Genomic DNA, 23,143 nt, shown 5'->3' on the forward strand with positions numbered 1-23,143 from the left:
TCTAACACCACAGTTTGAGATCTTTTAGGAAACAACCATGGGAAGAAGAAATCACTACCCTATGAGCAGTATGTTGCACCACAGTTTGAGATCTTTTAGGAAACAACCATGGGAAGAAGAAATCACTACCCTATGAGCAGTATGTTGTCTCTAATGAGTACTGGAAAGTTCTCATTTGAAATTCAGAATTACTGTTTATAAGTGCTGGAAGCCATAAATCCTAGATACTTATTCATCAGTACCATAAAAAGCCAAAATAAGTGTCAAACATGAGCTTCTGACTAATATAAAGAATATTTTTCCATTTATGCTGTTTTTATGCTGAAATTTTAGAAACGAAAGTCCCTGAAAATGCTGTGCTTGTTGTAAAAATAGATGTGGATCTGAAAGTTCAAACAGTTTCTAGGAATGCCAAGCCTTTGCTGGTATTACTGTTGCCTGTTTGCAGATCTACACTTAGTCACCAGCAGCGAAAAACAAGATTCTTAAACTTACTCAATTTCAAGTCTCAGCATCTGCAGTTTTTCAAAATTCTAAATGAAAAGAAGCTGACACCTCTTTACTCATCAGCATCTTTATTCCATATCAGAAAAGAAACAGATGGTCCAGACTCAAGGTTTCCTCCTTCTCTTCACACAGTCTACCAAACTAAAAGTTTTCTGAGCTGAATTTTGAAGAAAACTCGATTTTCAACACTGAAGACATTCACAGCCCAGCTTGGCTACATTCTTCACAGAGATCATAGTTTTTTTTCTTTTTTCAGCAGCAAGCAAATGAGGATTTCTTTAAGCACATATAAAGTCAAGACCACATAAGCCACAGCCCTTTTGCCCCAAAGGGTGACTCTTGCCCATGCTAAACATCCCTGACAGACAGCTGCCACGCAGCACGTGCAGCACTTTCAAATCACAATGTCAGACGAACTTTGCAGTCAAGTACCATGTGCCAGGAAGCAGAACGATAGGAAGGATAGTGGAAGACAGTTACTGAGCCAGATGCAAGCAAAGCAGCCACGCAACCTCGTGGATACCAGCAGCTGGGACATACACAGTGTCTTGGAGAAGGCACTCTCACTTTGCAATTCCTTTTACTATAGGTTGTTAGCTCAGGGCCAGATTTCAGTAGACTTGGATCAGTTAGGCTGCCTTGGCCTCTCCTCACCTGGTTTGCTGTGGATAGTAACTGCATGAGAAATGTTAATAAAAGTTCAGTGAGTGCAACAGAAGAGTGTCTGGAAGCTGTGCTATCTTTCAGGAGTACCCACTTTTTTTGCCCTTTTTTTTTTTTTAAGAGGATATCCATCTTTCAACTATTCTTACAGAATGATACCCTAGAAATAATTGCTCGTGATAAAGGAGCCTGGACACATCAGTATTTCCCTCCTGACACTTCAGAGTGTACCTTTAACAGCGTGCTTGACCTTTGTAATGGGCACTTGTTCTGCACAATCCAATCACCAGCCTTCTCAAGCCACCAAAATGCTTCCTTGCTCATTATGAACCAAGTCCTCTTACCCAGAGCATTTTGGTCAAACCATTCATTGGCTGATAGTATACAGCGTTAGGTAAAGATTCAGGAAGAACTAATAACCACAAACATCACTCATTATTATAATTCACGCTATTCTCTAAACAAAATCTGGTGTTCCACAGTGGAGTTCCCGTTGCTTCATTTTCTTCAGGTTACACAATATATGTGCACACCTATGAGCTAGTTAACAGGATCACCAAGCAGGGCTGTCACCACACGCGTAGGGAAGCTGAAATACTTCCTGACAATTTCTTCTTCTCCTCACTTTTTTTCCGCTCCCCCTTTTACAAAAAAAGGTTTCTGTTAAACACTGGAGCCCTGCACATGGCTCACAAATAGCTGCTGCTTGATACCTGTAGCCCAGAGAAGACCTGGAGAATAACAAGGAGACAGGGAGCCAACAGCATACAATTCACCAATGCTTGTATCGGTGACAAAACTCTTGGAGACCAAAAGGTGGAGAAAATTCGATGGCAACTCAACATCTTCATAGGAAAGGCTAACACTTTCAGGGAATAGAAAAGAGGTTTCTTTGTGCTTTCGGCAGGGAATTCCCGTTTGTATCACAAGATAAAGCACCAAAAAAAGCACCATTCTCATCCTGAGCAAGCCATGCTAAAACGCACGACCTCAGGCTGAATGGAACATGTGCCATGGCTTGGTGGTGGGAACTTCACCGTACAATGGAAGGTATCTCCAAAACGAGGACTAGCAGGAAGGAAAGCCCTGTGGCCCCTTTTGCTGGTTCCTTGGCTGCTGACTTCAGGGACTCCCCCACATGAGGGGTGCCTTCTGGAAAGGCTTTCCACATGGATCTCAGATCACACCCTGCAGCCAATGTCTGACAGGGAACTGAGAAAGTGCAATCCGAACTGAGTTCCTCTTAATCAGGTGTACACCACCAGTATCTGCAACACAGCGGTTCAAGACCTTCGCTTTCACCAGTAACTAAACTTTCTTTCTAACACTACCCTCTAGACAGACACCTCCATTTTCTTGAAGTAAAAAGGTACAGGATAGACCTAGAAACCTCAGAAGTGTTCACCGTGAATTCAACTTCAGGACAGCCCCGTTCAGCACGAGGCAAACGAACGAAAAGTTGCTAATCTGTCTTGTCCTTCATAAGCCTGGCTTACGAAGGGGATTTCCTTTTTTAAAAAGCAGCATTCCGTTGTGTGCCTGGGAGGGGGGATACAGAACATGCAGCTCTGAGATTTCAAAATGCTGCACCGTGACCCAGGGGAACAGCACAGTTCACAGCAGGGCGCATGCAATCCTCTGTTCTTAGGCCAGCTAGACCTGCCCCGCGATCCATGCCAGACAGGACACTCCTCCGGGAAACCACCCAGTGCCCTTCTCAACTGCACAGTCAGGAACCAATTCCAACAGCTATGGCGTGGTAGCCTGGCTTTCATTTCTACCTCGCTACCTGCAAGACCAATCAAGGACCAAAACTTGAGGTCTTTGTGCGGGGAAGAGCCAGGGACAGACAAAAACATTGCTAAAAAAAACTTCGGGAAGGGGAGAAACCAGACATTCGTGGGATTCCCTGACAGCTCTGTGCAGAAGGAAGGGCTGGGCTGGAAAAAACAGGGCCCCAGGTTCCTGCCAAGCTGTCTGAGGCCCGTCTTTTCCAAAAAACTCAAAGAAACAGCCAAAGCTCCCTTGTAACCCTTTCAGAACTCCTCCAGAGAGGAAGGGTGCGTAGCCAGAGCTGCTCCCCCAAAGCCTCAGACTACGGGGGCCCCACACTCCTAGAGGGCTGCGAGAAGCAGAGCTGATCTTGTGAGAGCTACGGCCACATTAACCCTCTGAATACAATTCTGCAGAGCAGAAATGCAAAAATATTAATGGTGATTGGGAGGTTTAAATAAACACAGAGGAAGGGGAGATCTGCTGGTCACTTTGCAACGTGAAATATCCAGAACCTACACAGGAGACTTCAAAGAGATCTAAGATCAGGATGTTTAGGGAGAGGTTATGAATCAAGTAGTCCGAGACACTAAAAGATTTCAACTTGAATTAGGTGCTGTTTAGAAAAGAAAACAGCATGCAGTTTCCGTCACAGCCAAAAAAATCCACCGGTGGCAGCTGAAAGCAGGAAGAGGAGAGTTCAGAGGTGAAGAAGGGGGGAAAAAAGAATGGTATCGACATGCACAGCCTATACCTGTTGCTCAGCTTTACATTTACTGCAATAATTAAAGAAAAACAACTGCATATTAATAAAAAATTCAGTGTTTAGCATGGTCAGAAGCCAGCAAGATATTAACATATGTAATGTTATTAGTAATTAGTATATGTAAGTTTTGAGTTAGAAAATAAATATTCAACAGTGCTACTTACTTAAAACCAGTGTTTTACTCCTGCTTGACACACTGTTTTCCTTTCTTGACATCTCTATAAAGACAGCCAGAGGCTGTCATTATTATTAGAGGTCTGGGAAGATTTCCATTTAGAACTTGAAAAAAATGGGACTGTTTAGTTTTGGAGAGACAAATAAGATTGGGGATGACAGAAATACAGAATAAATAGTGCAGAAAATAAATCAAGCATCTCTGTTTGCCTTCATGTAATACGGGGGCAGAGACTTTTGGCAAATATGGGAAAAAAATTAAAAAAGGAAACTTTTGCATAATATGTAATTCACCTGTGGAACTCACCGCTACAGCTCAATGAGACTAGAGGCCAGGATGGCAACTTCTGGATTTGCACTTTGCGTTAGGATAAGTTCAGTTTGTGGAGGCAGCTGGAATGAGAAAACCCCAAACCATGACGACGTATTGGCTTGGGGGAAAGCGTGAAACCCCTGTCACTCCCCTCCACACACCAGTGTGGGCTCCTTGCTGGAAATAATGGGAAAGATCCTCATAGCTTCTCTGAAAGGAAGTCATGCAGTCAAAGAAAAACTTGTCCCCCTCAAACTTTGAGAGCTATCTGCAAAAATCAGCATTGCCCAAGGCCAGCAGACAGAGGTCACGCAGACGCTCATCTAGAGCCAGCCCAAGGGAGGCCCCGGGCTGCAGCTCCAGCAAAGACTCCGCAGCCCCTGGGGCGCTGGGGCTGCGGGGCCATGCCCCATGCTGCCTGCGCCCTTCCCCTGCCGCAGGCTGCAGGCAGGTGGGCAGCAGGCATCCTCCGGGACTGCGCCAGGCCACCCGGCTGAGCTCAGCGCGATTTTCAAGCAGGATGGAGAGTAATTGGACCTGCCCTCACAAGTTTCTTTAGTGTGACCCAAATAGACATAGAAAAAAAAATTTCAAGGCAAGCCGTGTATTTCTGAAGTCAGCCAATTCACTTGCACGGTTAAGAGGTTGTCACTGGTGAGATTTGTAAAAACAAAAAAAAATCAAAACATTAGGAGGTTGCCAGGGCAAGGCAAGGCTGTTACAGGCAAAAATATGCACAGGTAGAGAAAGAACATGCACAAACTAGACACAGGATGAGCTGCAAGAATGTACAGCTACTGAGGCAGTACTTCTGTTTTTCACCCACCCTCCTCACACCTCCTCTGAGCAGAAGGTAATAATAAGCTAAACCCTAAATTTGGGGTTCTCAGAAACATGCTTCTCGGGGACCACAGGCAGAATCAGCATGACAGAGCTGCTGAGGAGATGCAGACAGGGAATTGGTCACAGAAAAAAAAAATCACTGTACCCACCCTCAATTACGCCTCCATCTCAAATTAAGAAATTTAATTAATTTAGGCATTAAGGTAGAGAGGTAAAAAGAGGCGAGGCCAAGCAGTATGAAGAGCAGGGAGCAGACACGTGTCTATGCTAGCACAGGGCTGGACTCAGTGCCACTGGTCTGCCGCTGCTCTGGCACTTCTGTAGGGAGGTGTTAAGGTCAGCTGCAGTTGGCTCAAACTGAGCTAAAGGCCTGTTGTGTAGCCCTCAGGGTCTGCTGCTTTCTCCCTGCACCTCCCTCAAAGGCATCAGTGCGCTCCAGTGTCCAAGCTGGCTTGCATCTCGATGCTGTGCAAACGGCTCCGACCGTCTAGCAAGTGCAGCACAGGGCAGCAGTTGGGCAGCCTCTACCTTGCAAGAGACTGCAGAAAGCTTGAAACAAATGATTTTGAAGAGAATAAATTCACTATCAACCATTAAGTTGCAAAAATACAAGGCAACACATATGTAAGAAAGAGAAACAGATTTATTCTTACAAAAACTTGGGTGCTAGTTGCCAAAATCCCTGGGAATTCTCTCCTCCTTACTTCTAGCTGCAAGCTCATAGAAGAAGGTCCTGATTAAACAGAGGAAGTTTAAATAGAATTGTCAAGACATGGTCTTAGTTTGTGAGCTGGGCTGTGCAAGAAGGTGCAGTATACAACTATTTTTCTATGCAGAATTTTTGGGACACAAATTAATACTCATTTGCTATGAGAACAGGCACAAGAAGCTAACGCTCTCAGTGGTCCTGGATTTCCTGCACCCATACTATTCAGTCGATTTCTACGTGAGCAGTCATATACGCAATGTGACTCAGAAGCACCTACTATGTGAATGCTTTAACTATGCTGTAAATGGGCATGAAGTCCGATTCCTTCAAAAAACTGCAGGCTTACTGCACATCAGATATTTCCAGAATTTCCAGACATGAGGCATACTGTTCAGGGCTCCTGAAAGCCTGAGGTGCGAAATGTCCGGCCAGCATCTTCTAGTTTCCCACCCCATTTGACACTTCCAGGCAAGGAAAAATAAAAATGACAATACACAAAGCAGAGCCTGTTTGGGAACCTGGACATATGGCATGATGTGCACACAGCTTATGAAGCCCTGACCAGCTGCCACTGTTACTACCACTGAGAATGACACCAGAGCAAAATAAACGTAAATCCCCTTAGATTGCAAAATTGAAAAAGTGTGGATTTATATAATTTAATCCAGATTAAACAGCTGGCCAACAAATAATTTCTCAATGAACCTGAGCACCTTGGCTAAAATAAGTGAAGAAGTATTTTGGGCACGTCAAGCAAGGAGAAGAGGAGAATCCCTTGTTTCTAACTGCAGCAGCTCTTCCAGGCTTTCTGGAATAATTTGGACTGCCATTCTACCCTCTGGTTGATGACAGGGAAGCTTGCTTGCCTACCTGCCCTAACCGGGTTAGAAAAATCTGTCAGACGATCCAAGGAAAAAATACTCTGAGTACTTAAGAAGAGCTTGTTTGAGAATGATGTTAAGAAAGAACGAGAAGCTAATGAAACCGAGGTCTGAGAAAACACTGACCATTGCTGAATTCTTGCCAACTGTCTGTATGAGGTCTAAAAGATTCACTGGAGCAAGGATGGCTGCTGTGAAATCCAAGTTGCCCACTGAAAACACAGAAATCTGTACCAATTAGAAATAAATCCTTCTCATTATCTTTGGTCCAGGTCTTGGAGATTAAGTGACCTGCAGAGCCCAAGTTATTCTTTGAGGAGAAATCCACTATCTTTTTCAAAAATGAAGTCACACAGAAGCTGCAGATTGCAGTGCCAGAAGCTTCTAGGAAGCCTACCCTCCCCACCACTAGGGATTATGCAGCTATCTGCCAACAGGTATTTGAAAGTTAGTTTAGGTTCTGAATCAACAAGCCCTGTTCTCTTAAACACCTGTCTTTTAGCCTTACTATGCAACTGAGAATGCTTTCAAGAGAATGCTTTTTCAAGAGTTCTAGTAAGGTCATGGCTTCAGTGACTGTAAGTTAGTTTCACTGGATAATGAGGAGTAACTTCCATATTTGTTGTCCTTAGATTATATTACTAAATAGTAGTAAAGTCATAAATGGGAATCTTAAATAGTTCTACTACAGAACACGTAACCACATTTAGTACCTTTACAGCAGAATGTGAAAGAGTGACAATCCTACCTGATGGACAGAGTGAGAAGCTAAGGTAGAATCCACATAGGGCACTGAGAAAGGAGTAGGAGTAAAGGAGGAGAGAGCAGATTTGGCAGAGCCTCGATGAACTACAAAGAGCCACAAAGGCAGGGCTGCAGCAGACGTGGCAGAGGCTGACAGCCATGCTACGGCAGTCAGAAGTAAGCCCGTGTACACCTTGGAACATCTCACCTCCTGTGTAGCCCTGCAGCCTTCTTTCTCTGGGGCACAGTGAAAGCATAAACCATCATTTGAGTGGGAATAGCGCCAATGCTTACAGAAAGTGACAAAAAAAAAGTCTCAAAAGGCACAGCAGTGCCTCAGTATGTCCAGAACTGTTCTTTGTCTCTATTACAAACTCAAGATGTCCTCTGCCTTTTGGATAGCAGACTACTGATTTGGCACCTCGTTTCACACAGATGAGTCAGTCCTGGGAGAGTGAGAATTACAGAGGAGGAAGATTTGTCAGTAAGAATAGTCTGAATCCTATAGATTGCAAGCATCGAAACAAAATACTCAAACAAACCTCAGCAGTACTAAAATGGTTGAGATTTACCACAGAGCCATACAAAAACTGTAAGGACTGAGTGTCAGAGGCAGATGTTTGAACTGGAGCCAAGCACAAGCCAGATATGAGACCCATTTACAAAACATTTCCATCCTTGCTGAATTCTACAACCGATAGAGCAGAACCTTAATGAAACGAAACAGGAAGCTTTTCTTCAAACAGTCATGCAACACCAAGCACGGACTGGCAACCGTCATAAACCGCTTGCTCCAACGTAACTGGTCAAGTAGCAAGAAAGGCATTTAAAATACAAGATAGCCATCTCCATACATCATGACCTTGTTATTCCTTTTGGAATTCTCTCATTAAATAAAAGTTCACAGCACAAGTAATCCAGCACTGCCTCAAGAATCCCTTTTTTTCCCCATTTCCAGATTTATATAAAACTTTTAACTCCCAATATTATGGCCATTTGATACTAGCAGCTACAAAGAGAAAATAATTCAATGAAGAGTGTTAAGACATCTTTCTGTCTCTTGCTCTGAGGATAAAAACAGAGCAACTGAAGTACTGAAAGAACAAATGGTTCATAAAAGTTTTGAAGATGGAACCTTATACCAGCTGTGAGCAGACAATTCTGAAGTACTTTTGAATTGCTGGACAAAATAAAGCAGAATTTCTAAAGGCACTGAACTATGCATACAATGCTGGATGAGGCACAGCCCTGGAAGTTATTCAGAGTGGAGTTCCAGGCATTATATGGTTGGTTCTCAGACCTACAGGTAACATACAACTGAAATGGTTGTAATGTGGTAATAACAGCGACTTCCGCGGAGTTCTGCCACAGAAGATTTGACCATGAGTAACCCTTGTCCAGCTATCTCAGTGTATCTATGCAGACGTGCAAACAGAGAAAGTAATGGAAAGGAACGAAAGCTCTAGGACAGCCTGCACTCTTGCTCTCTCAGGCTCGGCTCTGTGGGAGTGGAAGGCAGTTTACACCTGTGGTGTAAACTGTTTGTGCACCTATTTGGATTAGGTAATAACTCACCTGGCTGGGCTCCAAGGGCAGAATCACCACCACCTCTCTCAATAACTCTAAACCCTAGAGGCAAACATTGTGCTGGAACAGAAACAGTCAAGGAATTCATTTCTCACATTCCTTTTCTTTAGGAGGGATGAAAAGAAGTGACTGATGAAATAAGAACAATTTTTACCTGAGCTTTCCAAATCCCATTACAATCCTCCTACGGAAGGACCATTTGGGAAAGGATGACTGCCCAGGTCCCACGTCTTCTGCAGTGTGTCTGCCTCTCTCATCTCTCTCCATTTTCCAGCAGTATTCACCAATGACAAGAATCAGTATTTTCACATATGCAGTGCTTTCCAGTCCTAAACTCACATGCTGGAAAGGCTCTGCCTCATTTAAAAGACAAAAATGAAGGCTTAGACAAAAGAATAAATAATATTTACTTAAGTGGCAAAGGAATGTCCAGCGGTTCTGGGCCTATATTCAGCCTAGCATACTGCAGCAAGCCCACCTTGCTCCTAGCTTCCAAGATCCAGAATCCTTGGGGTAAATCTTGCTCCTTTTTCAAGCCCAGGAAGAAAGGCTTTACTGAAGAATCACAGTCCTCTGCCCTGAGCCCCATGGGTATATCAGCCATAAACATAAATTTCAATATCCAAAATTAATAAAGAGCATAAAGAAGCCATCTGAAAAAGAAACTCTTATGATGCTGCTCTATCTCTGAACAATCTGAACTTGATATTCAAGGAAAAAGCATGAAGATGAGGCCTTAGTGGAGATTTCTGCAGTACCAGGTCTAAGTTTGCATTCTGCATATACGTCTTGCCACCAAGAAACCTAAACAGATGCACGGATGAGAAATCATCAAAGAGAAACAGACATCTCCCTTTCACACTACAGGTTCATCCATGCCCTTATTTCACCATGAACCTGCCAGCCTTGTGAATATAGCTCTATTTTCTTAGGCCTAGTTCCTAGGATAGTCCTGGGAAGAACCAGTAATAGGCCCTTAGATGTCATCTTCCAAGCAAGAAACCAAACACAAATTGTAAGTGAGCTCCTGACTGCATTGCATTCTTCTTCAAAACCAGGAACAGCAATTTTTACTTACCCGACTGCTGAAGAGACAGATCTTTTGTCAGCTCTATGAGTGTGAACAGCCCACAGTGCCTCTCTTTTTTGGAGCGGTGACCTGTAGCTCTGTGGGGTGGCTCCACTCCCCTTGCTTATAGCTCCACTTGCCAAGTTCAGGTTTGTCAACTAAAGAGTAAAAGAAAACAAAAGAGCAAAAGGTGTCACTGAGTAAACTGCAAGGAGAAAGAGAAACCTTCAGACAGAGAACAACTGAGCTAGTTGCATAAAGCAGTAGGAGAGATAACACCAACAGCCACCATGCTTGAGACAAATTCAAGTACCAGCACTAAACCTACAACCCTTCCATTCACAGAAAAACAGAGGAAGAAAAGGACTTTGATGTGGCAAAAATCCCGAAGTAAGAAAGCAACATCATGTTCCCGCCACGTGAAATAACTCTGCGTGCACCGAACAAAACCTAGAAGCTCTTATTACACTAAGCAGAGACCAGAGTGTCTGCCCAGTCATCCTGACCTGTGCCACTTAGCCACCTCTATGCATCTATATGCATATAGGAATAAAGCTCTATGTCCCTCCTCTACCCCGCTCTATGCACATGTACAGGCACAACCCAACAGCATATGTACCTTGGATATAAAATTCAAAACCAAACTCTACCACACAGGAAGGAAATTTCTCATGCAACCACTTTCAAGCTGTTCACACAAATAAATACACTAGTTAATGATAGCCTAAAATTATGCTAGGTGTATGTTTGCTCTATCAAGCTCTAAAGAAGTTACGTTTTTAAGCATATAAAATATATTCCATTGTTTGTTTCTCTGAGCATTCTTCTTGCGTTGCTTACCTTCTTGAAAGATCAAACTCTGCAAGCAGATACTCCCTTCTGTTGGTTTACTGAAGAGAGCCTATATACATAAAGTAAAGGTACCTACCTCAGCAGTGTAAGTATTAGTTTACCTTTGAAAAAAAAAAACCCCCACAAAAATCCAAAACATTTTTTGAAGGTTACAAAACGCTACAAAGATTTCAAAGATAAGATTTCCGGTCAGGCATTGTCAGAATTCAGTTTATGACAGCTGCTTCATGGAGCACAGTGCAGACCTGGTTCTGCACCAAGATTAAGGTCATACGGTAAGCAAGACTTATCTGTGTTGCCCCTGCTCACTTCTGTGGCAACTGGAAGGCATACAGCCAATAACACACGGGACACAGACAGACTCTAACAACTGGCCCTGCATTTGCTCCAGATCTCAAAGGTGATGCTTATTAAGTCACTTAAGTGTGACTTGAGCATAGGCTGTGAATTCCCAGCTTTGAGATCTCAACAATACTCTTTCACCAGAATTTGTATGCAACTACTCAAGTACACACCAGCTTCAATGCAATGTGCCACAACAGACTTGTGCAGGACTGCATATTTTATATCCTCTGACTGAACTCTGGAACACAAACTAACACTGCAATTGGCAACACAGGCAGTTGCCACGCCTTCTGTGGTTTAGTAGAGCCCAAGGCATCTAAGCATTTTCTACGTTCAGAATTCCTAACTCCTTCTTCTCTGGACAGGATTAAATTATAGTGGTTACGCACTAGGCTTCTGCCCACTTCTCCAAAAGCAACTGCTTTCATCTCACCCCTTCTCTGCTCTATCCTTTCTCATTTTTGTTCCTTTTCTGTGTGTCATTATTCTTACTTAAGTCAATTCCAGCTTCCATATTTTAGATGTCATTCTCCTTATTCTGCCCAGACCAGTTTCATTCTTACAGACTTCCAGCACTGGCCTGGCCAGTACTTTGCCATCACTGGCCTCGAAGCCACTCCATTCCAAGCCTGGAACTTTCCATGGGAGTAGTTACTTGATCTGTGTTCTCACACTTTTGTTCTTGGCTCCCCTTTCAGTTGCTCACATGCTCTATATCCAAGTGGTTTTAGTTTTATTCCTCTCTCCCATCCTCTCCTTTTACCAACCTCTTTGTTCACCCAGTCCCAGAATGTGGGCTCCTCACTGGACCACATTTACCACACTGCCATTCCTTCAATTCCTCTCCTTTCACCCAGATGGTTTGCACCGTCCTCTCGCAAATTTCACAGCCTTCTCGTTCTAGCTGGCATTCCCTTGGCAGAGTTCACACACGTTCTGCATTTAAGTCAGATATGCTCCCAACTCAACACAGACCAGAGAACTGAGAACACAGGAAAATGAAGTCTCAAGCCTGAGTACTCCAGAGATGCAAACAGAGAGAAACTCCAACATGAAAGGAACCTCCAGGAAGCTAAGAAGCTCTAGCAGGTGCTGCTGAGTATATTTCACCTGAAGCTTTTCAGACAGTTCCTGTACAACCGCGCTTGGACAAAATTTTAAATTCCAAATTGCTATTCCGAAGCATGGGAGATCCAGAGGTTTAAAAGAAAGGTTCTGTAGATAACCAAATGCATAGAATATTTTCTTTTATCTAGTCTTGGTTTTGGCTGGAACACTACCTTGCCTGGAGTGTTCTGAAAACTGAACATTAAGCACAGAAAACATGAGTCCAAACAGATAAAGTTTCAGAACCTCAAAAGCAATTGAAAACAAGATCTTACAGTGGGATATATCTGGCAAGATTAGTAACGGGCAGTGCTACCCATCTTGTATGGAAAACAGCATTAGGTGTCATTTTGGTGCCTCTGTCTCACCCGTAAAAGTTGTTGTCTTCTGTAATTACTATTTAAAGCATTTTCATTGCAATAACAGAAAGCTTCAAATTAGGTTTATTTCTGGTTGTGCCAGGCACTATACAAATACCTAACAGTTACAGTGTTTGCTCAAAAAGAGTCTGTCTGAAAAGAATCAAGAATGGCAAATGAGGCAAAAAGCGGCCACCATGGTAGGTGAAACAGGATATTCTTACCTTGTCAGCAACAGCGATCACAATTTGCTTTCACATCCAATGTGTGAAATGAAGATGACTTTATTCAATTGTCTCTCTTCATCATCTTGGTACCGAGAACCGTTTAGTCTGATGAACTACCATCTTACCGCTGCTTTCCTAATGTCACGTGTTTTTCTCTCTAACACTCTATCATTGTTTATTTGAAAGCTGTCTTTCTGTGCAAGCAGGTGAGCAAATAATTAAGCATGGGGGGCACGGGCACTTCACACATTTCAGATAGACGTTCAAACGTCATTTTCAGATGTTTAAACTACAGCAGGATTAAACACAGGCAAAGAATTCAGAATGAGGGAGAGAACACCAGCAAGAGTACAAGGTTTAGCTGCAGCCAGTCCACCCAGATGGGTGCTACTGCTCGTTACCGGACCATGCACTGAGACTTCTCAGCTGCTATAGCTAGTTTGCCTGGATGATGCCTTTGTGGATTGCTGGAGCACCCCCCAACACATCTGTGCCAGCGGACTGGCTTCATTTTCTAGTCAGTAGTCCTCCTGTACACCTGATGAAACAATCCTTAGCAGCAAATCACTTGTCACTTTGGCTTAAAAGAAGGTAACATATATCATCTAGACTAAAGCAGATAACAAAATCTCCATAAAGAATAGCTTGCAGCATCACAGATTGTGGTAGTGGAAAACAAAACAAAATAAATAAACAAACAAACAATACCCCCCATCCCCCACCCCGAAAAAACCCCACAAAACACAAAAAACCAAGAAAGGCAGGCTAATGAGGCTCAACGGGGAACGTGGTTGTTGATGTGGATCTACAGGAATAAAGTGGTGTTTCACACTGCGTTGTATCAAGATGAGTTCTAACTCTTCTGCTTGGTAAGATTCCTGTTTTTCACTATCAGCAAAGGACTTCAGAATATTTTTTCTGACATTACGACAGAAGACCTGCGTGTGCTGCGCTGCATGCTTCAAGCATCCCTATTTTCAAGCACCTCACATCAATAAGTTTTCTGTGGAGTCTGTAAAAGGCAAGATAATACATAGCCAATATCATGATAGAATTATTTAAAGTTTTGGCACAATTTTTAAACTGTTGGGGACATCAGAAAGGTCACAAACTGAAAGGAACATGCTGAATGTACAATGGGATAGTCAATCTCAAAAAGCTCTCCTCGAAGAGGACAGCCCCCTTGATGTACTTCCACTTACCATCCAACATCAAGAAATAAGGGAGGAAGAACATGTGAGTTGACGCAGCCTTATCAATAAATAGAACCTGGTGTCAGAAAACCTAACAACACATATATGTAGTATTGTATTTAGTTTGACACAATGCTAATAAGCCAAAAGACAAATTATTGCATAACAACAAAATACTCTAAAAGAAAAAAATTCAAGCACTACAATGTAAGTTTGACTGCAATACACTTGCCTTCTTGACAGCAGAGACACATAAGCTTGAAAGAATTGGTCTCTACAGTCTCGCTTTATTCAGAGAGATTTATTTCTGATTAAATTTAAGATTAAAAGCAAAGGCTACGACACAGAATGATTCAAGAAAGTGCTCAATATAAAAGTTGAGGGGTTTGTTTTGATTAATCTGCTTTATAATATAAATAAAAAATATTAAATCTCCAAACACAGATAGGATAGAATTTGTTTCTAATCAATAGCGTGCTACAGACAAAGACCTACTGTATAGTACCTTTAAGAAACCACAAGCAAGAGTCAGAAGAAGAGCTTAATATCTTCCACGTTTCTATCTACATCGTACTATCCTTTCAATAGCTTCCCGCTATCATACTCAAGAACCTTTTTGCAACAAAGTGAGTATTTTCATTTTGATCTTGTCTTATATTCCAAATAAGCTAAAGCAACAAAGGTTAATAATGGCTAAAAATTTAAAGGGAAAAACCCCCTAAACTAAACAGCACTGCAGATCAGTCTCCACTAATTCAGGAAAAGCCTCCTAAAAGCCTGAGGGTTTCTCCTGTTAGTTTGCAAAAGTCAACCAGGATGAATAGGGCACATCATCACTAGAAGTTGTTAATCTACCCGTCTTGGCAGAGAGTGAAAAAGCGACTTGCATTTTCATGACTAACATCCTGAACAGCAGATCCCGAGTTTCACTGGCCAGTGTGCTACAACACCGAGCAAGCAAGCCGCGCACTATAAAAACTGCCTACTTCACACTGCCCAGCTGCAGCTTTTCCACTTTTCTGACACAGCCCAGTTATATCCTGTTGCCTATGACGTGCTGGGGACTGGAGATCAACAAAGTCTAAAGGCCATTTCTCTTACTTGGAATCACACTTGCATCCTCTCCAGTTCACATATCTCGTATTCCTGTATGTATCTTTCTGACAAGTAAGGACGAAAAGAGATCCCGAGTTCAAGATGTATTTCAAAGATCAAGGCTAAGAGATATGCCAGAAGAGCACAGTGACCACAGGCCTACTTCACCGTCTCTTAAAAAAACCCCTTCAGTAAGATAAAAAGTTCACAGTCTGAAACAGGAGGAGACTTAATGCCACAAAGCTTTTGGCACAGTGTACCCTAACAAGAGGTTTCAAAGGTATATATGTGCCTCAAAAGTTCACTGAGTTCACTTTTCCTTTAGAGAAAACTTGGACAGGGATCATGGTAAGATACACGTAAGATCAGTGCTCCTCTACCTTATGCCTAGACCAGAACCTTCAGGTTTGATGCCTCAGATGGCACAAGATGACACTATATCATAAGCACAAAGAAGGAAGCATTCCACTAGAAAACTGAAAATGTACAAAATGCCCCATCATTCGTAGAATCTTCTCCTTTGCCTTTTGATCTATTTTTTTTCCTGTGTGTTCAATTTGACTCCTTCAAGATCCTTCAGCCAATCCCTAATTTTCCATTTTATCACTTACTGTTAATCCAGCAATGCCATCTTTATCCAATAGCTTGTAGAATAAATGTTTCTTTTCTTCCATTACCTGGCTTTCATAGTCACTGTATATTCACCTGCCAAGCCTCTCTTAGACAAATATACTCCTGAGGCTTTCGAGATCAGTAAAATATATGTATTCCCAGGAACAGAAGGAAAGAGCTGACAACTTACCATTAAAAAAAAAATTCAACATTCCTTCAGTTACATTTTTCTTCTTTCAGCCTTCAGAGATGACTATGACTAGACGCTACAACAATATAAATACTCACTGTTAATCTGTCCTCTTCCCAGTCTGTGCGTTGCATTTTTTTGGCTTCACCACAGAGCTCCTATGTACATGTAATCTAACACAGGCTAGCATTACCAAGTCATCCAGTAATACTGGAAACAATCCGCCTGCCTTGCCTTCGTTAATGCATCAAGATACTGGAATTCAACAGGCCTTCCCAGTGTGGAAAACATCACTGGATCTTGACCTGCCTCTTACCTTAAGAGGCAAAGGAAACCCCAAACCATTAATCTTGAACACACAGACACACACACACACACACACTCTCACTTTCACCATCTGAGCAGTGGCACAAAATATACTTACTAGAAATTCCTTGTAGAAAACACGTAATACAAACATTTTTCTAGAACCACCTTTTTGCTATCCAGGCCATTTTGCTGACCATACTCCATGCCAAAACACCTTCATTTTGTGTACAGATTTGAATTTGCAGAGGCAACCAGCCAGAAAAAGGGAAGAACTGGGGCTAACCAACTGGGAAGTGTGAAATCTGTGTGTGTACTAGCCAAAGGCCTGTGACATTCCTTCTCTGCTCATTAAGCTCACCAGCTTATAGGATATACATGTGCATACAGAGCACAAGTGTTCCAGCCTCTTGAAAATGTTCCAGACAAAGACCTGCCAGAGACATTCCTGGGAAACCTGACAAACTTACAAATTCCTTTGTAGTGTCTCCAGCATATGCATCCATTTAACAATTTTTTATAAACCCACCGTTAGTGCTGCTGCTGTGGACGGCTTAACTCCCCTCTTCCTTCTCCTGAAAAAGTCAAGCTTTCATTTAGACTCACTCTGCCCCAAAACGTCCCAGTGGCAGTGCTTTTGAAAAGGCACAGTCCTGACAAACCTTTGATGATCAGGGTGTAATCTTTCCCATAACGTGAGTTCTAGCTGCTCAGCCTGGCCCATCTGGTGACTCTCTGCAGATATTGCTGCATCATAACAAAAGCCTCTGCTCCTATTTTCTTTGGAGCCTCAGAGCAGAAGAGGTTCAAGTACTGCAAAAACTACACTGACATTTTTGCTTTCTACAATCTCCACTGAGACCAGTTATATTACCGCTCGATGCTGCATATCAGTAGCATTAAAAGTAATTCCAGCTCCTGCGTGTACAACCTGGGAATGAAGAGGAGATGAGGCCCTGCAGCACTGCAGAGCTGTGTGGAAGAGATAAGAAAAGTATCCCTCAGGCTTCACCTCCTGGCTTCTTGCTCCGCTCCTAGTTACTATGAGATGCCTTTTTCCTTTACACTTCCCTTCCTATCCAGCAGTGGAAGGGTAAAAGCCAACCAAACAGTTACATAAGGAAAACAAATCTGATTAAGACTCAGATAAAGTGGGTTGAGTCAAAGCAAGGGACCAATACCGCAAAAACACCCTTTGGTGGGGAAAATATCCCCACCAAATTTCCACAAATACTTGCTGCACGCCGAGTTTCATGGTGGTTTTGCAGTCACCGTGTTGCATTGCTCAAGCCTAGAACTGAAAGAGCTGATGCTCACCGGGACCTGGTACAGTGTGTTTTGGCACACCGGCAGTTTCCTTTGTGGCACTTTTCTTCTGCTGAGGACAAGGTATGCTAGGGTACTCACTACGTAACTGAGACAGGTAACTGCGGAGTGGTGTGGATTCAAATATTGTAGCTGATGTTAAGTTGAAGCTCACTGTTTTGGGATTCCTGTGGTGTATTATTCACACAAGGTCACTCTGGGGCACCATAAAGTGCCCATTGCAATTCTTCCTCACTCCTTCTCCCCTGTCCTAGAGTTCAGTAATCTGCTTCCTTCTGCTAAAGTAAACTAATCTGCTAATTTCCACCTTCTGTCCAAATGAAAAATGTAGAATGAGAAAAGTGCCCCATCCTCCCGCTGATCTGTCAGCATGCGTGCAGGAATTCTGGCTGATGGATCTTGGGCACTGATGGCTGCGTAACAGTGATGGAGGCAGCTCAATATAGCCCTTGCCTGGGTGGTCTGATGTTTATCCCTGTGATTAAACTCCCTGGCTAGAGAATTGGAGCTATTCCTAACGATAACTGGGTCCTGAAATCTCACACTCTCCCTCACAGAGAGGGACAGAACTCCCACCAGGCTTCCCCTCCTCCTTCTCTTCCTCCTCCTCCTGGTGAAGCTGGCCAATTCAACACATTCTTCAGTTCACTAGCATTGATAATTACAAAGTACTACAGCCTAGTAGATAATCAGTTGCAGCCCCCCACATCAGTCAGCGATAGGGACCTCACACAGATCCAGCATTGCAGAAGAACACCTTCTTTTTACCTTACAGCATATTTCAGAGAAAGAAGTAGCGTGCTCCGCACAAAGAAAAAGCACATACATATCCAGGACCCAGCCATCTGGCTCGGGATCTACACACATGCTGTGCTTTTTAACGTCCTCCCCACAAAAAGTCCTGCAATATAAGCACATGGAAATATTTTATGCTATACAGACATGAAGTAAAGACTGTAGGATTAATGCCTGGTAAGGAACATAGCAGAGGGAAAACATGTCTGGATTATTCTGACGACAGCCCTTCATCCATCTATCCATCAGGAAAGGACAGTGGCTAAGAGTAGGTAACAGATGAAAAAGCCCTCTTAGGTCAGCTGTCCAGAAGTATCATAGTAGCCAGAAAGGCAAGAAAGGCAATTAAGTCCCTATAAAACGAGAGGGGCTTACCAAACCGTATCTTCAGGCTTCACTGCCCTGATTCTCCAAGAGTACTGTTACTGTCTTAGGCTCAAGCTAGGCAACGGCATTGAAAATTGAGTTCAGTATCGTTAACACAGTGACAACACTGCAGGTGGACTACCACACCAGACATACTGACAAAGACATCATCACTCTGTGAAAATAATTAGCAAGCATTTGCATGCCTTAACTAGTGAAATTGTTAATTTCAGCTACTGAGTTCCTCACAAGTGCCTCAATAACCCACCTATCACAAAGTAAATATTTAGCTTTATTACAGTACAGCGATGTAGCAAAGAAAAAGTCACAAATACGGAAGCAGTAGCATAGCATATGTTTCTCAATATTAGAGACAAAAGGTCAATCAGAACAGTGACCCACCAAATCTGCTACCCTGCCTGATATAGTTCAGAAAATGGAAGAAATTTTAGTTTCCATGCAGTTAACCGAAACATCTCATTGATACGGAAACTTAATCTGTTATTTCTGTATGTTGAACCCTAGGAATCCATCATTTGCAAAATCCTCATTATTCTGTCTGAGGTAACTACGGCCTGTTACGCTTTCTGTCTTAATGGTGCCTTGTCATCCAACGCTCTGTATAATTCCTTCATAACTAACTCCTCCTAAAATAAACAAACTTAACATTTTCCCTTCCTCATTAAAAATGCATTTGCAGTTAATTGTTCTAGTCACTCATCAGTGAATCCCACTTTTTTTCCTGAATTCAGTTCCGGAACGGCCACCAGAACTGAAAACAGCTTTTCAAGGGAAGGCCTGTAATTGATGCTTACAAAATCACATACTATTTCCTACCCTGTTTCTTAAACACGCTAATAATTTTTGTCTGTTGCCTTTACTGCTTGACTTAGAACAGGTATCTCCACTGACCTTTCCAGAACAAAGCTGATTTTTCCTCCCCTAAATGATTAATCTAAAGCTTATAACCTCTAAGTGGTTAAAATTATTGCTTGTCATGTAATCAGTTCTTTGTAAACACTAAACTTCATCTACCATTGTCTTGGCCAGTTAATGAGCTAATGACTTTTCTCATAGTAATAAATAAAAGAATACAGGCGTGATGTGCTGACAAATAACCAGCACATAGGCTCAGGTTTACAGCACATAGGTAACTTCACAGTGATTTGAACATCTGGTTGTAGCACACATTATACCACAGGCAACAAGAAGTTACATCGTGTAGTAAACATGAGCTGCATAAGCATGTGTTCACACGGATGAACACCAGAGTAGTTCATCTCCTGTAAATTAACACCTCATACTATCTTGCAATGACTTGCTTTTATATTCATTCTTTACGAATGGTAATAATTACCAGAAGGTAATAATATGCCAGTCATTATGAACCTTCTCCTTTCTAATCTTTAACTTTGCACTCCATCACGCGCATTCTGTATTCCATGTCTTCAGTTACCTACTTGTCGTATGGCAAACTGGCTAGTTATTCTTTTTTTTGCTTTCTGTCTACTTTTGATCTGTTAAAAAACTTTATCTCTCATCATAATGGATACCTACCTGGCTTGCTTAACAGTTCTTGCTGAAAGCTTGCCAAAGACTTTTTTTGAAGGTCTGAACAACAAGAATCAGTTCTGCTAGATGCTATTTGCCTCAGTTCAAAGAATTCTAAAAGATCAAGACATGGGCTGGGTATTTGGGTTTTTTGGGGGTTTAAGTAATGATTCTTACGGGTTCTAGATCAGCATTTCTATTGTGTATCACTGTGAAGGCCTTGTTTTCTCCTTGTTGCAAGCACAAGGATGCACTAACAAAATTTTATATGAGATAATTAAAAATATTTTTCAAAAATACAAATTATTGTAAGGTGAGATGTTCCTACACACTTTGTGAGCCAGTCTGCGAGGACTGTAAGCCGCACATCAGTAAGGCTTTACCTTTCTACCATCTCCACGTCCTAACAGTAAGAACTGTTCACTTTACGAGGATCACTGTGAAGCTCCCATCTGGTTTTCAGAAATGTAGAGGACTGACAAGATGAAGCTGGTGTAACCATAAAAAAAATCTTTTAAGACAATGTTTTAAGACAATAGATTTTAAATGTCTTGTTCAAAGCTCATCAGATACTTACACTTAAAATTTTCCCTTTGAACACTGTCATTTCAGCAGTCAGCTAGCTTAATAAACTGAACTGAGTCAATACAGAGTGTAAGAAAGAAAACATGAAACAGGTGCTTTGGGCACGGACAGTGGTGGACTCTCAGAATGGCAACATCATTACAAGCACAGCTGTCGAGGCTACATTGCTGGGAACCCCTGAGACTCATGCTAGTACATGGATCCTAGTAGCAATTGTCACAAGAATTGGAACGGAAAAGAGGTCTCCCAGGTGCTCTTGGAAGGAGGTAATGTATTCAGACTACCCGTGTCACCAAGACACAGCCGAGCGCAACACACAGAACCAAGGCACAGACTCTCACGTAGAAGTTCTTGCCCTTGGAAAACAAACAGTCCAGAGCAATAGTAGTATTTTCACACACCCCCTCTGAACCAATAGTCGTAATCTTGCCATTAAAAATAATTAAATCTAAATATCAAATCTCTTTCATAACAGCCATGTACTTTCCAACAAGATAGACAAAGCTCCAAGTTTCTGAAGTGGCTTTAAACAATTGTACTGTTTTTATTATTTAGGTAAATTATGTTCACTTGCAGGGGTGATCTTCATGCCAACTTATTTTAGAATGCTTTTACTTTAAACGGATTATTATATTTAAGTGACTTAAACAGAGGAGTGAAAAGGGGGGGTAATAACAATGCAGAGTCTCTTGTCTAGAATGCATAGAAACCTAGTGCCATTTAACTAAATCACTCTCATACAAGCCCTATCTCTAATCTTCCAGCTTTCAATCCCTTACTTCTGTCCCAAAGCCACCAGGGTTTCATAACCCAGAGTCCCCAAACACTCTCATCCCAAGTCTTTCCGCCTTTCAACCTGCACCAATGGCCTTTAACTTCCCACCTCTCTCCAGCTGATTACTAAATACTCTCCTACATGTTTCTCCATCTCTTCCGCCGCTATCTTCTCCGCTCCTGGCCCAGACCAAATCTTTGTCTGTCCAAATCCATAACCACGCACCATTCTCAAATAGCTCTACTAAGATCTACCCCTCTGCAAATGACTTTCCAAACTGCCAGCCTACTCTGTAATGCCTGTGCTTCTACTCATTCAGTACCCCTGCTTCAAAGGCACATCCATACCTAGTGGCTCAACACCAGGTGTCCTGGTTCCAGGTCCCTCAACAATGAGCATACCCTTGCTTTGCTCCCCCAGTTTTGCCTGTACAGGCACTTGTATTATTATGTCTTTATTGTATGCTGGTACCTCTTGTCACTCATCATTGTCATGGCAGCCTTCTCTTCCCACTGAACCCTTGGTCCTTGTTGCAAGACAGGCTTTAAAAGTCACGCCAGATAAAAAAAAAATATTAGAATGACTCTTAGATGACAGAAAAATAGAACGTGTCCAGAAAAAAAACCCAAACAACCACACAGCAAAAAACCCACCACAAAACCCAAGTAGTAGCCATACACTTTAGTTATGTTCCTTTTGGCCTTGCGGTTACATCTTAACCTTCCACAACATCACTGTTTCCGGTATGATTAAAATAATAGTCTCAGCTTAGAAATTACTGTGTGCCATAAATTTGGTACGGAAGAAGCAGACCACCTTAAAAGAAAAACTATCCTCTAAACCATCCACATTTTTATACTAAGCAAGCTTCAGATTTCATCTCTCCAAAGGGATTATTGGAGAAACATGGCCCAGAGAATCACAGTAGGGAGCAGATGTCTAGAACTGAATTGACAGGCTCAGGTAAGAAATTCATTGTCAGACAGAGCTCCACCTCTAAACTTTACACTGACTTGTGAATTCCTTTCTACATGGACCTTTTTCATGATGACAGAAGACCACTAAGACACAACTCCACCCATGCTTCTGTATCTCACTACAGAAATAAAGCCTGTACAAACACTGCGTAGATGAATACAAAATATATTAAGATTACTCAAATCTACATTGTCTGCTACACAAAGAAGGAAATTGGCACCTTCATTCTCCTTCATTTCCCACCTGTTCTGTGGGAAAGTTTCTTGGGAAAACCCAGAAGGAAAAAGCAGTGCAGACACATTTACCACAAACAACACATTTTCAGAGCTACCACCGCCATGGACACTTTTCAGCTTGAGCAAACAGGTTTCAGCCTCCATCATCAACAATGACCAGAGTACGCTCCTTTGTCACCCAACACAGCTGTGCTCAGGAAGCTACAAGCTCTTCCG

At 42.3% G+C, this 23,143-nt stretch overlaps 1 protein-coding gene across 1 annotated transcript in view; it reads right to left on the reverse strand.

Moving 5' to 3' along the window:
* LOC104493516 (tubulin polyglutamylase TTLL5-like) overlaps positions 1–23,143 on the reverse strand; it is a gene marked incomplete at both ends in the record, with an annotated part of 57,250 nt that overhangs the window by 20,162 nt on the left and 13,945 nt on the right. Inside the window, one exon of the mRNA XM_010136213.1 lies at positions 10,039–10,187. Coding sequence (XP_010134515.1) covers positions 10,039–10,187 — 149 coding nt within the window. The remainder of the gene's footprint in view (positions 1–10,038; positions 10,188–23,143) is intronic.

The sequence above is a fragment of the Buceros rhinoceros genome, unplaced genomic scaffold, assembly GCF_000710305.1.
Source record: "Buceros rhinoceros silvestris isolate BGI_N320 unplaced genomic scaffold, ASM71030v1 scaffold745, whole genome shotgun sequence".
Lineage (NCBI taxonomy): Eukaryota > Metazoa > Chordata > Aves > Bucerotiformes > Bucerotidae > Buceros > Buceros rhinoceros.